The following is a 15816-nucleotide window of genomic DNA, read 5'->3' as shown; positions in this document are numbered from 1 at the left end:
AATAATCCTTTCGCAACCATTATGAGCTTCGTATAGTTTATTCCCAAAGTAATTTCTATTTGGGCTTATATTAGGTTATTTTGTCCTAGCCCAATTGTTTTTTTTTCTCTAAGCACAAAACTTAGTGTAGGTTATTTGGTCTGAGCTCTTTTCATTCCGATGAAGCAGTCGCCGATTCACTTTCTGTAACGCCTTCCGTTTCCATTTATTTACTTCTTTGATCCGACCATTAACATGTTTCATCTCACTCGCCCCACTCCGTAGCATTAATTCCAGCTCAACCTCTTCATATCTAACCGGTGGAAGGTCTTCTATATAAAGCTCAGCCTCTTAGATAACGGCGGTCACTGACGTTGTCAAGGTTATATCTCTTCTCGGTAGATCTAAAACTGGACATGCTAGATTCAGACAAGTTCCCGCGACGACAAAAACTGAAGGTGGAGGAAGAGATTGGAAAACGGAGGAGAAGACCAGAACAGAGGCAACATCTATCGAGGTTGTGTTAAAGAGACAGAAAACAGAGCAGTACGGTGGATCTACATTTACGGTTTATTTCCCGGCACCAGTCCATCGACGTCCTCCTTAATCATACAACCACAGTCAGACAAAAATAATGGTTTGTTTCTGTGTGTTTTACAAATATTGTTTACGTGGACTAAACTCATACACTCAACCATCTTCCTAATTTCTCTTTCTCTTACCACTCCATCTTGAAAGATTGGGATTTGGGAGCCAAAAGACTTATATTTGGGTATAAATATATTCTGTTAGTAATAACATAAACTTTTGTCCGAGACGAGACTTGAATTGTTGTCTTGATTCTTTCATTTTGCAGTGGTAATAGCTCCTGGTATGAGTCTGTTAAAGATTCTATTGTCTAAACCGAGTTCTGTGGCAAAAGGTGTGTCGATGCGGAATGGTCTGGCTCTGCGTTTGATGAGAGAGAAGAGAAATGGTTTTCAAATTATCTTGGAAGACAAAGCTTTTTGACTCAAAATTCTTCTCATTTGCAAGAGATGGATGCATACAATTCATCAAGTTTTTTTTATATTTATGATACAGAAACTGAAACCATACCTTCACCTCTTACATATGTAGCAGGGTACTCCACAACTTTTGCAGAAAGATTTTTTGGGAATCCTTAGTAGACAATCTCTTAAGAGAGTTGACAGTGTGATTAAATGTTTCAGCTGTGCATTTGGATTTGTGAGTCTGTAGTTTCCTAATGTCAAACTGGAAAGTATAAGGTGAACTAAAGAGATGAGAACTGATTCCAGTACTGTTGAATGGAAATGATGTAAATCAAGGCTACCTTCTCGACCTGTTTTTTTCTTTCTGGTGTTTAACCTGGTGAGTTTATGAGCACCCGCTGAGTTCCTCTACGTTTACAGAGAGCAGGAGAAACGCTTAAAAACTCAAATTAGTCTTCAGATACTATAGACGTAGATGCCGATTAAGTTTTTGAGTTAGTGCGACTTTGATGTTCTAAGGCTTTAGGGATTGCCTGAGCATTTTATGTAACACACGATTTTTGTTGGTTACAAAACTTTGTGGCTGCTTGTCAATTGGACAGTCTTAATGAGCCTTACAAATGGATCTAAAAGTTATGTGGGAATTAAATGTAAAATCCAAGTGCACCAATGTTAGTTTAGTTTACTAACTATTTAGGTAACCCAAACGTAGTGAACTACATGAGAGGCCTCAAGGTTTAAAGAAACAAAAATAAGAGAAATATACATTTGAATAAGAGTTTAACCATAATCATGCAACACCAGTGGAGCAACCATCACTTGCTGGTTTAACACACAGTGTCAGACACTTAACTTGGTGATCAATTCATCCCAAATGTCTGGGATGGTCTCATGGATCTTCTATTATCTTCACTTCATTTCTTATGATACAAACTCCAAATTCTGAAAGCTATTGGTTACAGGACACACACATACAAAAAGAAGTAATTTGTTCCAATATTATTCACATTTTTCAATATAAAATAGTATATCAGCTGGTTAGCACTTAGCATACATGACTAATCGCCTGAGATGGCTTTGTCCATGCAAATTCTTGACGCTACTACTCCTGAAAGGTGGCGAATACAAAGGAGATGGCCGTGAAAGGTGGAGTCATCCTACCAAGTCGCCCCGGTCTGAGTACAAGTTCTAGGAAGTATTAGGAATTATACAATCAGGGGGGAATGTGATGTATATTGGTGTTGGCTATGTCTCCCTCCCAGTTAAATTGAAGTGTATAGATTAATTTTAATTACTAAGAAAATTTGAGTATTGATTCTAAGACTTATGTGTAAAATTCCAACGCATTAAGGAAATGTAACATTATAATATGTCTATATGATTATATATGAATATGTAATCAATTTATTTATATAGTACTAAGAAATAAAAATTAATTTTGTGTTATTATAATGGTCTAATCAGCTGAATAAAATAATATAATTTAATAATTTGATTGATAATTTACGTCTTTGTCATTTCAGAATTATTATAAAAGATTCCCTTAACTAATATATCAGATAAATTTCTAACTTAGCAAAATTACATTAATTACAAGTAAGGAAAATTACAGCATGATGCAATCTTCATAAGAGTTACACAATAATTTTTAGAATTAACATTATTTACCTTCTTTCTGTCTCAATGTATAAATGAATTTTTTAAGAAAAATTTTAAGAATGTTTAAGACTTTACACAGTCTACCCTAATGAGTTGAGTTGGAAAAATATCATTTTTAGACTTAATGGGTCCACCTTAACAAATAATAAAATTTAGCAATTCAGAATTTACTTATAATGTTTTAGCATAATTAGTCACTGGTAAAGTGGTAATACCAATTCAATATCGCTATCTTCATTAAAATTCAAAAAATGAATTCAAATCATCAACTATCAATCATTAAAAAAACTTCTTAAAATCAAAGAAAATATCATCGCATGTGCTAGCCAATATTCGAGGGGCAACATCTATAATATTACGAAATCATCAACAGTTTTAGTCAAGGCCGCTCAAATCAAACGGCGTACAAAAATATAAACATCAACATTTTGACAACATTTCTTTCCCGCTGGTAGCACCTATGCTTATTACACACGTTTTAATTCAAATTAGTCACTAAAATAGAACTTCAAATGTTTCTTCCATATACTGTCAACATGGTACTAAAGAGTACAAGTATGTTCTGTAAATAAAACATCAATTTTACTTTATGTTCAAATTCCAATTAAATTAACTTTGTTAGGACTATCGGTTTTTTATTCTATTTTTATCAAATCGATAAGTCACAACCACTTATGATATTCCTCTTTGAACTAATCAACTTCAAAACAAATAATACATTACGGTCGCTAACCACTATCAAATGGATATCATTCACTTTCAACATATTTTCATATTCATATTTTTGAACATATTTTCTTTACTAAAACCATAAAGTAAATTGTAAATTCATTTCAGAAAAAACATATGAACCCGGCGCGTAGCGCCGGAATACCACTAGTTAACTATAAGAAAAAGAAACAGCAATTGACGGATCATGATATTAACAGACTCTGAGCTGTAAATTATTAGAGAATTTTCAATTACTTTACGAGACCTAAAAGACTTATGTTGCACATAACAGTAAAATTAGGTGTCTCTACTTGTATTATTGTATAAAAAGAAAACAAAATAACCACATCTTTTGATACTGCAAATCTTAATTGATCTGTGTTCTGTTATCAGTTATTTCAAAATCGAGAAATTTATACTGGGGCGGGTGCTATCCGAGAACAATTAGCCGATTTAGATACTTATCACCAAAAAAGGTAATAACAAATTTAACGTAATACTGGTTAGCATATTACCCAAAAACTTTTAACATAATACTACAACTATATTATTGTGTATGGGATAATTAAAGTCATGTTGAATTGAGATCAAAGCATGTTACAAATCATGCTTTTCTCAAATATATGATCGTTTATTAATATTGCTGCATATGTACATTAAGGGCCCATATATTAAATTATTAGTTGTAAGCCACAATCCGACTCTCCCAAATTAGGTATGTACAGCGTATGTTTCAAACAAGAAATTATTCATCTAATATCAACATGTTTTTGTATGTTTCATCTAATATCATAGTATATATAAAAAAATTTAAATCACATTAAAACTTTTAAAATAACTAAATTTTATTAGTGATTGGTAAACATAATTATCAAATTAATTATATAGTAATATTAATCAGTTTTAATTATCTAAATATTTCTATGTACTCAATATAATTTTAATAAATAATTTGTTTGCAACAATTTTCACATTTTTAAATTATTATATTTAGCAATACACTTATTCAATATATTTATTGGTAAAAGTTCTATAAACAAAGATAAAGATTCTTACAAATGTTATACTATTAAAACAATTATAAACTCTTTTTGTCACAAAAGAATTATAAACTATATTTACATATAAACACTAACAAACTATGAAAAAACTAAAACAAAATGTACTCTTTTAAACTCTATGCCTGATTGGATGGTTTGTCCTCTGGACTGGTGTTGCCAATAAACTGGTTATGATGAAGCCTAAGAATGTTCAGGAAGTTAATATTTGATAAACAAGCTGGGATTTCACCTGAGAATTGATTGTAAGATAGAGAGGTCAAGAGTTGTAAGAAGTAAACCCAAGGAGGCCATGTTGGATGGTAAAGCTCCAGAAAAGTTGTTTATAGAAAAATCCAGACGTACCAAACTAGTAGTACAGTACATAATTCCAGAAGGGAATTCTCAGAGAAAACCTTAGAGATTAGAGCTTAACATGCGTTGGTAATATTTAGCAGATGGCGACGGTAATCTTCATTTGCATATAACAATAAATTTTTCACTGTTCACTGTAATTGTTGCTTTTCTTCTGGTCTAGTGTGCTGGCGGTAAATAGTTTTGCTCACAGTAATAGTTAGCAGAGATATTAATTTATTGGTAACATTTGAAGAAGGTTTTATTTATTACTTGTTTTTACATTTAGTAGAAGAGGCCACCATCTACATCTCTTACTTTCCAACCCATCAGGCCATCACCTTCGGTCTCCAACCAGCAATTACATCCTCTGCTTGAGCTTGTGTTTTCGAGAATGATTCCCTCGAGAAAACATTCTGTAAATCATCTTCATGTGGTTATTAGTTAAACTGAAACAGAGAACGTCATCTAAGGAATTGGCTTGTTCTAAAAGACAGTTACCTCCATGTAGGATTTAAGGAAAGAAAGTGAATCTGGAACAGACCAATCCTTGTAATGCCCCAATGCGATCTTCATGTGGTGTAACTTTGGTCCTAAGGACAAATCCACTGCTGAAATCTTCTCCCCATTTATGAAAGGTCCCTTCAAGAGTAAGGAAGAAATATATACGTATCCATAAAAAGTATTCAAATATGTAAACACATAATCAAAGACTAAGTTATGGAAGAGATCAAGACCGAAAGAGCTTACATTTTCTTTGAGATAATCGTTGAATGTACTAAGCTCATTCAATAAAGCTTGCTCAGTGCCATCTCCTTGATCTTTGCTCTTGAGAAAGCCGATAAATGTGGAGAAGATCTTCGACCCACTGCAGACATAAATAAACGTCCACATGAAAACTTTTTCAACCAAGAACTCTATTAGGTTGAGTTACAAAAAAAAAACTCTATTAGCTAGGTTAATTGCATAATAAGAAGTACACAACACTATTTAACCAAAACAAAAAGTACACAACACTAAAAGACCAAGGAAAAAAAACTGAAGAATGCTAACACTGAAGCCTTTTCTGGTGGGGTTGTTAGAGGAGGCTCAGGGTACTTCTCTTCCAAAGATTGTGTTATAACATTCGAATCCAGAACCCATTTCTCATTAAACTTTACCAGAGGGACTTTACCTTCTGGACTAATTTTCAAGAACCTATAAACATTAAACAATAACACAACACACTGAGAAAAGGAAGCCACAGCCAGAATCATGTGAACTTCAAAAACATAAAGGAGATCCTAAGCATTCACCACTCTGGCTTGTTAATCAAATCCACCAATTTCATGTCATAAGGTACATGCTTCTCCTCCATAGTCAGCAACACCCTTTGGCAAAAAGGGCCTGTCAACAACATTATGCATATAACAACTCATGAAGTCAAAACAACCCTCAAAACAAGACATGAAAACAGTCCCAAAAAAAAAAGCAATCAAGTTTTTGCATTTTCATATATGTTCTGAATATAGTTTTAGATTTTTAAACAAAGAAACAATCTAAGCAGTAAGCACCAGCTGAGTTAACACGAAAAAGAGCCGCCCTGGACCAAACTCAGTGCAACCCTTGGTCTCAGACCCCCAATTTTGCAGACCTCCACATGAAATAAAAATTAATATATTTTATATAATTAATTTGTTTTCTAGCCCAATTAATAATAACGAATACATATAACAAAATCTAAACATTTTAAAATACATCAAAATAATAAAATACAACTTCTCTTTTTTTTTTTTTTGCAACTGATTTTTCATATTAAAAACGTAAAGGAGAAAATAAAAGTTTACAAGCTGAAAAGCTTCAGTTTTTTCTTGCAAGAGCCCAGCCCAGACAACAAACACAACCCAATCAAGAATCATAAGTTAATATCAAACTAAGGCCCACTAGGAAGCATAGGAATTAACGGGAAGAGGAGGAGACGCACTCCGTAGTCGTGACGGTGAAGAGAAAAAAGACGTGACGGTGAGGCAAAAGGGGTGGTGGAGCTAGCGATCAGAAAACAACAACAGAATCAGGACAGCCATTGCTGCATCATGACCGAGGAAGATGAGGGGTTAGCACTTCGGAGAGAGAGAATCCTGTCCCTAATTTGCCTATCAATACGTTTGATAAGCGAATCAGGTGAACGGAAAACGTTCAGGTGCAATCTTGTATTTCTTTCAGACCAAGACCAGTAGAGACAAGATTGCCAGCAAAGTAGGGAGAGGATACCAATCGGAGATCTTCGGTTTTGACGTTGAAGCTGCTCCAGTACTCTAGTCCAGTCTCTTTCCGGTTGAAATCCACACCGCCGGAAAAGGACACTCCAGATACTCCAGGTGTAAGGACATTCAAAGAAAAGGTGGTTTCGACTTTCACATTGCAGATTACAGAGCAGACAGAGGGGTGAGGTAGGAAGGCCCCAACCTATGATTCTGTCCCTAGTCGGGCACCTGTTCAGCACTAGTAGCCAAGAGAGAAAGCTATGCCTCGGGATCCCTCCCTTGTTCCAGACCGTTTGGTGCCAAGGAACTGAAGCTTCATGAATCCTCAGGTGATCATACACTTGCCCAATTGAGTATTTTGTTGTAGTCTTTCCTTCAATCTCCCAGACATAATAATCATCTTCTTCGTTTAGGTGCAGAGTAGTGAGAATGGCGTGAACCTGAACTTGTGTCTCAGAGCGAGCAGGGGGTATCTGCCAACCACCATTAGTGTAGAGGGTAGCCAGAGTTGCCTGCTCTGAAATCCCTAGTGAAGTGTTTCCTAGTTGGAGATACTGCCTCATACTGCCAAGAGAAGACCAGTTATCAGTCCAAAATCGACAGTTAATTCCATTGGAGACTCGCAATTTGATCCACTGATAAAGCAAAGGGCTCAGCTTCAGTAGTTTATTGACTTGCCAAGAGAACCTCCTATTTGGCATTGTTGTCCATAGGTTGCTGAGGTTACCTTGCAGCACTTCCGCAACAAACCAAGCTACCCATATTGACCCCGATTGGAAGAAGAGGAGCCATATGAGTTTGAGACAGCAAGCCTTGTTCCATGTAGATAAGTCCTTAATCCCTAATCCTCCTTCTTCCTTTGGTTTTGTAACCACTGCCCAAGAAACTCTTGCAGTATGATGACTTTCTACATTGCCTTTCCAGAGGAAAACACCGCACAAGGAGTTGATACGATTGACACAAGCCTTCGGTAGGATGAAGGTGGAGCACCAGAACGTGTTTATGCCTGCTATGACTGTTTTGATGAGCAAAAGTCTTCCTGCGAATGAAAGTGATTTGGAGCTCCACGAAGAAAATTTACTTTTTATCTGCTGGAGGAGGACTTCGCAGTTCAGTAGAGTCAGCTTCTTAGTGACGAGAGGGACACCTAAGTAGCGAACAGGGAGAGAACCGAGAGGCATACCCGTGGAGAACTGGATCGTGTTAGCTTCGTCAGCGGTGAGACCCGAGGCAAAGAAGGTCGTTTTATGCACACTTACCGCCAGTCCCGATCGCAATTCAAATTCTCGAAGAACCTGGAGCACTGCTTGGACAGACTCAATATTCCCATCTACAAAAATAAGTAAGTCATCTGCAAAACACAAGTGGGTCATTTTAGTAGTTGAGCATTTGAGATGGTAACCAAACTTCCTATCCTGCGCAGCTTTCTTCAACATCAATGATAAGTTATTGAGTGCTATGACAAAGAGGTAGGGCGACAAAGGGTCCCCCTGGCGCAGGCCCCGTGTTCCTTTGAAGTATCCGTTGATCGCACCATTGTATCCGACCGTGAAGCTAGTTGTGCACACACAAGCCCGCAGCCAAGAGATGAAGACAGATGGCAAGTTCAAACCCTCAAGGCAAGAGAAGAGGAAGGTCCATGACAAGGTATCAAATGCTTTCGCAATATCAACCTTTATAGTGATGCGTTTCTGGCCATTAGTTTTGTGGTAACCATTAATCAGTTCTCCTGCCAATGAAGTATTCTCCACTAACAGCCTTCCTCTTACAAATGCCGTTTGGTTAGGTACGATGAGAGGAGTGAGAATTGGTTTTAGTCTCTTCACAAGCAACCGGGAGACCACCTTGTATAGGGTGTTAAGGCACGAGATCGGCCGGTAATCTGTGATCATGGAGGCGCCTGTATGTTTTGGAACCAGTGAGAGGATAGTTGAGTTTGTAGCCAATGGCATGAAGGAAGAGTTGAAGAAGTGGCGAATGGATGAGACAACTTCTGGGCCAATAACACTCCATGCTGCCTTATAGAATCCTGAGGTCAAACCGTCAGGTCCCGGGGCCTTGTTAGGATTGAGCCTGTGGAGAACAGAGGTGATCTCATCGTTAGAGGGGATAGAGATCATAAGCTGGCCTTGGGGCAGAGAGCAACGGAAGGGAGAAAGCTCCTGGAACCATTCTCTAGTTGAGAAAATTGTCAGAGGCAAAAGAGGCGTAGGACCTAGGATCTTAGTGAAGTGATGAATAGCATGAGAGCTCATATCCAAAGGGTCTGAGAGAACGACGCCTGATGGGAGGATGAAGGATCGGATGGTGTTATAGCTGAGGCGAGTCTGAACGATCCGATAGAAGTAGGTGGTATTCTGATCACCTTCTTTAAGCCAATTTATGCGAGATCTTTGCTTAAAATAGCTCTCCTCTATCATACGCAGGAAGTTCCATCTTTCCAAGGCTTGTTTCTCAAGTTCAAACAACTGCTGCGTCGGGGATTGCATCACCTGTACCTGCACATCTTGCAACAACTGGTTAGCCTCACTCACTCTCTTTTGTATTTGTGAAAAATTCTCTCTGTTTAGTGTTTTTAACTCTCTCTTTATCTGTTTCTGTTTCCAGCAAAACGCTGTAAGGTTCCAAGCAATGCTTCCGGCTTGTGTCCAGGCTTCATTTACCACCTGAAGAAAGTCTGGGTGTTTGGTTAGATAGTTGAAGAATTTAAATGGACGGGTACCATGGGAAGGGGTTTTATAGGCCAGATCAAGGAGACAGGGACAGTGGTCGGACGTGAGGGCGGGTAGGAAAAAAGATGAGCAGTTTGGAAAGAGGTTAAGGAGTTGGCTGTTGATGAGAAGGCGATCAAGCTTTTTAGCTACGGGAGACTCAGGCTGCTTGTTCATCCAAGTGAAGACAGGACCTTGATATCGGAGATCATATAGACCCATTTGAGTCATACAATCCTTAAGCTCAACCATTCGACTGGTCATGGAGTTTACATCATCATTTGAGTGCTCCGAGGGATGAACTATTTGGTTAAAATCACCCCCCATCATCCATGGGACAGTATCCAGCGAAAACGTTTGGCAAGTGTTGAGGAGTTCAACCCACAGGTCCGTTCTCTCCGCACTTTCATTTGAGGCATAGATCGCTGTGTAGATAAAAGGAGGTGATCCTAACAGCTTAACTTCACATGTAACTGCTTGCCTTGATTGTTGCAGAACACGAACTGCAACTGAGTCTTTCCAGAGGATAATGATACGACCATCATCATCCATAGAGTGGTTGGAAGTGTAGTTCCAGCCTCTACAAAGTTTGCTCATGAGGTGACTTAAGTTGTGATCCTTGATGTGGGATTCCAAAATGATTCCAAAAGATGGCTGATGACTTGCAAGCCATTGACAAAAAGGGATATGCTTGTCCGGGTCATTCAATCCGCGGACATTCCAAAAAAATATTTTAGTATTCATAGATGCTAATCAATGACCTCTTCTGGAGGAAGAGGACCATGAGTAGACAACACATCAAAAGGGTTGGGGCCAAAAGAGGTTTGAAAAGAGATAGAAGGCAAGGGGGTTGGTGGCCTAATAGGAGATTTGGGGAGGGAGAAAAAATTTAATTGGTCAGTAAAGGAAGGGAAGGGCTGAGAGCTGCAAGGGCGAGGTCTTTTCTTTGGTTGTTCAGGAGGAGAGGTGGGGGAAACAAAAGGGAAAGAGGCTGGACAGTAGCTGAAGGTGGATCATTTGGTGGGGGAGGGTGGGACTTTTTTGGTGGTTGAACAATTAAGGGCAAGGGGGTAACAGCAGGAGGCAAACACGTAGGGGTAGAGACAGGGGGCTCATGGAGGGGAGAAGGGGGTTTCTGTGGAGTAGGAGAGGCTGCAGGAGACTTATGTGGAGTATAAGAAGCTGCAGAAGACTTCTCAGGAGGAACAGAGGAGGAACTTTCAGCCACCTTCTTTGGTCCAGAGGCAGGATTAAGCCTATCAGATTTTGAAGTTCTCTGCGACTTAGGGGCCGTATCATTTGTTTCAACTTCTTTACCCTGACGGCGAGGAGGGTTCTGCTTTGGAGGAGGCTGTTGGAGACAATTCTTCATGATGTGACCAAGTTCATTGCAATGGGAGCATGTAGGTGGCACCCATGGGTATGTGACTAACACCTCCACCACTTCTCCTGATTGCCTAGTATATTCCACCACGGATGGCAAAGGCTTAGTCAAATCAACCGCCACTTTGACATGGGACATAGTCAAGCTGACTAGGTTAAGTGTGAAGTCGTCCGTTTCTTTAGGATCTCCCACTAGACCGGCAATCAGGCTTAGACCTTCCTCGTGACGAAGGTTTAAAGGAATGCCTTTGAGGTGGGCCCAAATCTGAATGGATTCCAGTGGAGGAGAGGCAGTGGAAGCCGATGATGTCCATTGAACAGCCTGAAACATCGAGTCTCCAATATACCATACACGTTTTTCTAGGATCTTTTGTCTTAGATAGTCAGACGGGATTCTTACTAGCATAGAACGTGTGTGGGGATTAGTATGTATCTCTACACGAGTACCCTTCCCCCATAAGTGGTTTAGGACATTTTGAGTATGGTTGAATGGCGGAGGACGACCGTTGAAGTAGCAGATGATAAAGTCTTTATGCAGCTCCGCACCCTTCTGAAACACACTCTCCGGTATGAGGACACGAGGACGGCCTGAGTCCGAGACAGTTACCGGTGCAAGCCTACGGAGTGTTTTATCCACAGATTTTCGGATCCTTTCTGCTATTGGAGGAATGGGCTGAGACGAGCTTTCAGTGTTTGTCGGCTTAGTTTGTAGGGGAACATGAGTGAAGGGAGGAACCTGAAAGACAGGAACAGGGTTAGGGTTAGGGACAGTTTTAGGGTTATGAATGGCATTTTGTGGGGCTTCAGAAGGAGGGGGAAGCTTAGGGAGGGGGTTTGAAGCTCTGTTAGTATGGATTGGAGATGAAGTTTTTGGGGGAAGAATTTTGAAATTATCAAAGTTTGGAACAGTGTTCCCAGATCTAGGAAGAACAGGATCTGAAATTGCTGAAGTTGAGGTTTTTCCGTTGAAGGATTCAGTTGGTGGTACGCTCGAACTCTTTGATGCTGTAACTGAACAAGATTGCAACAGAGTACGAGAAGTTTTTGAGGATTTAGAAGTAAGAGAGCTGGGGGAGTTAAGGGGGGGGAAACGAGCAAGAGAGAGAGGGTTATCAGGGTCAGGGTCAGGAGGGTCGGGGGGGGCGCGAGGAAGCGACGATCACCAGGGGTGAGAAGCGGAGGAGACAAGGCGGAAGCACTGTTGGCAGGGAACCAGGGGTTCGCCATCGGCGAGAGAGGATAATTGATACTTTTTCTAAAGTGTTTTCCGGATTAACGAGTTAATTATTTACAACTTCTCTTTTGACAAATAGATTTTCCATTTTTTTTCTTTTGACAAATATGTTTCTTTCTATCAACTATTATATTTGCTGTTTAATTGTTCATTATGCAGTGGTAAAATATATATATTTTTTTTAAATACAATTTTTTTTAAAATAAATAGAGGGCCTGATTTTCTATTTTCTTTCAAAACCCCGTACTTTAAGGACCCTGGCACGCTTTAAATTGTCATTCACTGTTCAAAGTTCCTATCAAGAGAAAGAGCGAGGGAGAGAGAGCTAACAGTCACCAAGCTTGTTGGGTGTAGTGACGGAAGCTTTGACGCAGATTTCCAAAGGACTCGCCGCCATCGCCGACGTTCCAAACCCACGAGTCGATCCCGGTTCATTCGTACCGTAACGTCTGGTTAACCAGGCGCGGTTGACTGACGCCGATAAAACACCGACGGTGCTTGGTTGAAACCTCAGTCTTATCATTTTTTCTCTCTCTGTTTTTTTATATCTTTTCTCTGTTCTTAAATTTAAACCTTATCATATATAGTAATAGTATACTAACTTAAAAGCATGACTCATGACTCTCGGTGGCCAAGTTGACTGACATGTGGAGAGAAGAAGTTACCACGTAAACAAACATATTGGGGCTCGGTTTCTTCAGTTTAGGTTTAATAGCAGTAGTACAGATGGAGATGACATTTTTTTCCCATCATCATATATAGTAATAGTATGCTAACTTGATTTCTTTGGTTTCCTTACGATTTCTGTCCAATCACGATTTTTTTATTAAATTTTAATGATTAACATGTTTGACCGTAAAATTATTATAAATACATTTTATCAGAATAAAATATATAGAATTTAAAGAACTTTGAACCACTGGCTCGCTGGATCACACGAAGCATCCTTGGTCAAACACTTGCAAGGGTTAGCGACAATGATGTTGTCACGTTCATCCACATCAAGACATAGTAACAAGCCATTACTTGTCTTAAACGACAAATGCATCTTAGTAGCTGAGATTTGTCCCAACTTAGAGCACTTACTGCCAACTCCAAGCTTCACTTTTTGTCCAGCAACATCTGGAGTTTCGACGCACATTTTATTGACCCAGAGAATACCTTCCTTGGGATTGAAGGTGGATGACTCTGATTGAGTGCATAGTTCAAGTCGAAGTGTTGGTACATTGCCTGAGTGGTTAGTGGTGACACATAGACCAGTATGTGGGTGCAAAACAAGCTTTTTCTCTTGTAAACCGGGTCCTGCATATATATATATATATAAATGTTAGAAGATTGAGTCCTAAATTTTTTTGTATAGTTCTATATCTTATTAAGAAAAAAGAATCTGACCTCTAAATGGATGTTGAATTCCGGAGAGTTTCTGCAAGTAAGTAGAGTTTCTGACGTTTTTCCAAGTAGCATCCAAAACGCCATAAGTCTCAACCATATGTTTTGTACCGGTTCTCAAATAATAATCTCCGGTTAATGCCCAAACCGCCCAATCCAAATCCTTCTCAGCGGCCCAAGCCACCAAACAATTCATATACCGGTTTCCGCTGACGTCAACGCCTCTCTCGTCAGTCCCAAACTCACTCAAAATCAAAGGAAAGCCTCTGTCGAGCAAGAATCCTCCATTATGATTGACTTCCCCGATGATTTTGGCGCAAATATCGTTGGAGTTGTGTTTTACCCACGCGCCTCCCTCGTGGGAGAAGCTGTACCAATGCTGCTCGAAGACGAGTTTATCGGTGAAGCTGACGTTGAAGAAGCGGTCACGAAGGAAAGAGAGGTTTGTGTCGAAGTCTATGCCGGAGAGGATGACTAGTACTTCAGGGTTTGCGGCGTGCACTGCTTCTGCTCCTTTTGGCATGAACCTTCACGTAAACCATTAACAGTTTATTTAATATGCATGCATGTACTTAACTGAAATTGGTTGTTTATATTTGAAATGAAATACACATTATTTGGTAATGATTTGAAATGAAATACACATTATTTGGTAATGATTTGAAATGCGTACCTGAACCAGAGGTCAGGGTAATCTCTAGTACCACGTGGCTCGTTCCTAAGGCTCATGCCAATGACATTAGTGACATTGCGGAAAAGAGTAGCCATCTTTCCCAAGCCCTTGGCCCAAATGACGGGATCAAAGTTAGGGTAGCCGAAGAAAGCGTCGAGGTCGTTGTCGCTGCAACACCAGCCTGGATATGTCAAGTGGTTGTCTAGTATCACCATCAATCCGTTTTGTCCAAGGTTCGATACAACTTCCTGATTACAGAATAAAATCAACACAAACATATTTATATCGATTAAAATAAGTACATTTTTTTCGTTTGGTCAATTTTGGTTAGTTTTTGTTATTGGATTGACTAGCTAGACCAATGCTAGCTATAGCATTAAAATGTTACCTGGAATGCATTGAATATGGGAAGATTAAGGATTTTGGGATTGTGAGTTTGAATCCCAAGAGCATCATCAAACAACTTCAAGCTTTCAAAAGACTGTTTGACCGTGATTTTAAGAGCCAGTGTGTCATTAGTCATCAAATCAAGAGGCCAAGTGAGCCTAACGCAGTTAAATCCCATCGAGACAATCTTCTTGGAAATGGAGTCTAATGGCTGTTTGCTTAGACCTTCAGCCACAGCGGGCTGGAGATGAGCGGGCCAGTTCACGCAGGCTAGCTTCACCCTTTGGCCTTTCTCGTCTACGATCCAACGAGTTTTTGTGGAGAGCGGAAAGCTTGTGGATAGAATTGAAATCCAAGTAATGAATAATAAGAAGATGCACAAATAGATAGATCTCGCCATTTTGTTTTTGTGTGTTTCCTTTTTTTGATTATGATTATTTTGAATTTGAATCGCAACTTATATTGCAAAGAAGTTGGTTTAGTTTCTGGTTGTTGGCAGATTATAAGTGTTTATGGTTAGAGGTTATTTTCTTTCCAACCAAAGATAACAATTGAAGATAAAACAATAGCATTAACTGTAAGAAAAAACAGCAATGGACGGATCATGATGTGAACAGATTCTGAGCTGTAAATTTTCTTTTAAAATTTAGACTTTAGTATAGTACATTATTAGAACAATAAATATAACAGAAAAAATTTGTTACTGTACTTACCTTATTATATAAAAGGAAAAGGAAATAACCATATATTTTGATCTTGCGTGTTATACTTGATCTTTTTTTTTAATTCATCTTTTTGTCTGTTATAACAAAAAGGTAAAAACGAATTTAACATAATACTGGTTAACAAAAAACTTTAACATAATACTACAATTATATTACTGTGTATGGCATAAAAGTCATGTTGAAATTGAGATCAAAATATATCAAACCGTGTTATAAATCATAGTTCTCTCAAATGTATATAGGCGTAGATATGCATATGATCATTCATTAATACCTATATACTTTTAAATTATTCGTTGTATAAGATGCATAATGTGATTAAACACTGATGAAAACAGT

General features: G+C 38.8%; 2 protein-coding genes across 4 annotated transcripts; both read right to left on the bottom strand.

Annotated features, from left to right (window-relative positions):
- Positions 1-224: 224 nt before the first annotated feature.
- On the bottom strand, positions 225-13050 carry LOC103851061 (glutathione S-transferase DHAR3, chloroplastic). 3 transcript variants are annotated; one of them, XM_033285993.1, is made up of 6 exons: positions 12634-12878; positions 6028-6118; positions 5786-5929; positions 5483-5600; positions 5234-5374; positions 225-5159 (listed from the first exon to the last, which is right to left on the bottom strand). In XM_033285993.1, the coding sequence occupies exons 1-6, from the start codon at positions 12824-12826 to the stop codon at positions 5094-5096; spliced, it is 753 nt and encodes a 250-aa protein (XP_033141884.1). In that variant the 5' UTR covers positions 12827-12878; the 3' UTR covers positions 225-5093. The 3 variants fall into 3 exon arrangements, with proteins under 3 accessions (XP_033141884.1, XP_033141883.1, XP_009126134.1); XM_033285992.1 differs by having other exon boundaries at positions 4838-5148; positions 12640-13050; XM_009127886.3 differs by having other exon boundaries at positions 4838-5148.
- On the bottom strand, positions 12535-15208 carry LOC103851244 (glycosyl hydrolase 5 family protein-like). Its single transcript, XM_033285994.1, has 4 exons — positions 14754-15208; positions 14366-14613; positions 13696-14219; positions 12535-13605 (listed from the first exon to the last, which is right to left on the bottom strand). Exons 1-4 carry the CDS (start codon positions 15150-15152, stop codon positions 13205-13207), a joined length of 1572 nt encoding a protein of 523 aa, XP_033141885.1. The 5' UTR covers positions 15153-15208; the 3' UTR covers positions 12535-13204.
- Between the last annotated feature and the right edge of the window lie 608 nt (positions 15209-15816).

Source organism: Brassica rapa, chromosome A02, assembly GCF_000309985.2.
Source record: "Brassica rapa cultivar Chiifu-401-42 chromosome A02, CAAS_Brap_v3.01, whole genome shotgun sequence".
Lineage (NCBI taxonomy): Eukaryota > Viridiplantae > Streptophyta > Magnoliopsida > Brassicales > Brassicaceae > Brassica > Brassica rapa.
Note: the sequence above shows the minus strand (reverse complement) of the source record. Positions and strands in the feature narration are given on the sequence as shown.

Coding starts and splice junctions, on each gene's coding strand:
- LOC103851061 (XM_009127886.3), bottom strand. CDS start 12,826: ATGATAAGACTGAGGTTTCAACCAAGCACCGTCGGTGTTTTATCGGCG. Junction 6,119..12,633: donor ACCCAACAAGCTTGGTGACT/GTTAGCTCTCTC, acceptor TGTTGTTGACAG/GCCCTTTTTGCCAAAGGGTG. Junction 5,149..5,233: donor TCCTTAAATCCTACATGGAG/GTAACTGTCTTT, acceptor GATGATTTACAG/AATGTTTTCTCGAGGGAATC.
- LOC103851244 (XM_033285994.1), bottom strand. CDS start 15,152: ATGGCGAGATCTATCTATTTGTGCATCTTCTTATTATTCATTACTTGG. Junction 14,614..14,753: donor CCATATTCAATGCATTCCAG/GTAACATTTTAA, acceptor TTCTGTAATCAG/GAAGTTGTATCGAACCTTGG. Junction 13,606..13,695: donor AATTCAACATCCATTTAGAG/GTCAGATTCTTT, acceptor ATATATATGCAG/GACCCGGTTTACAAGAGAAA.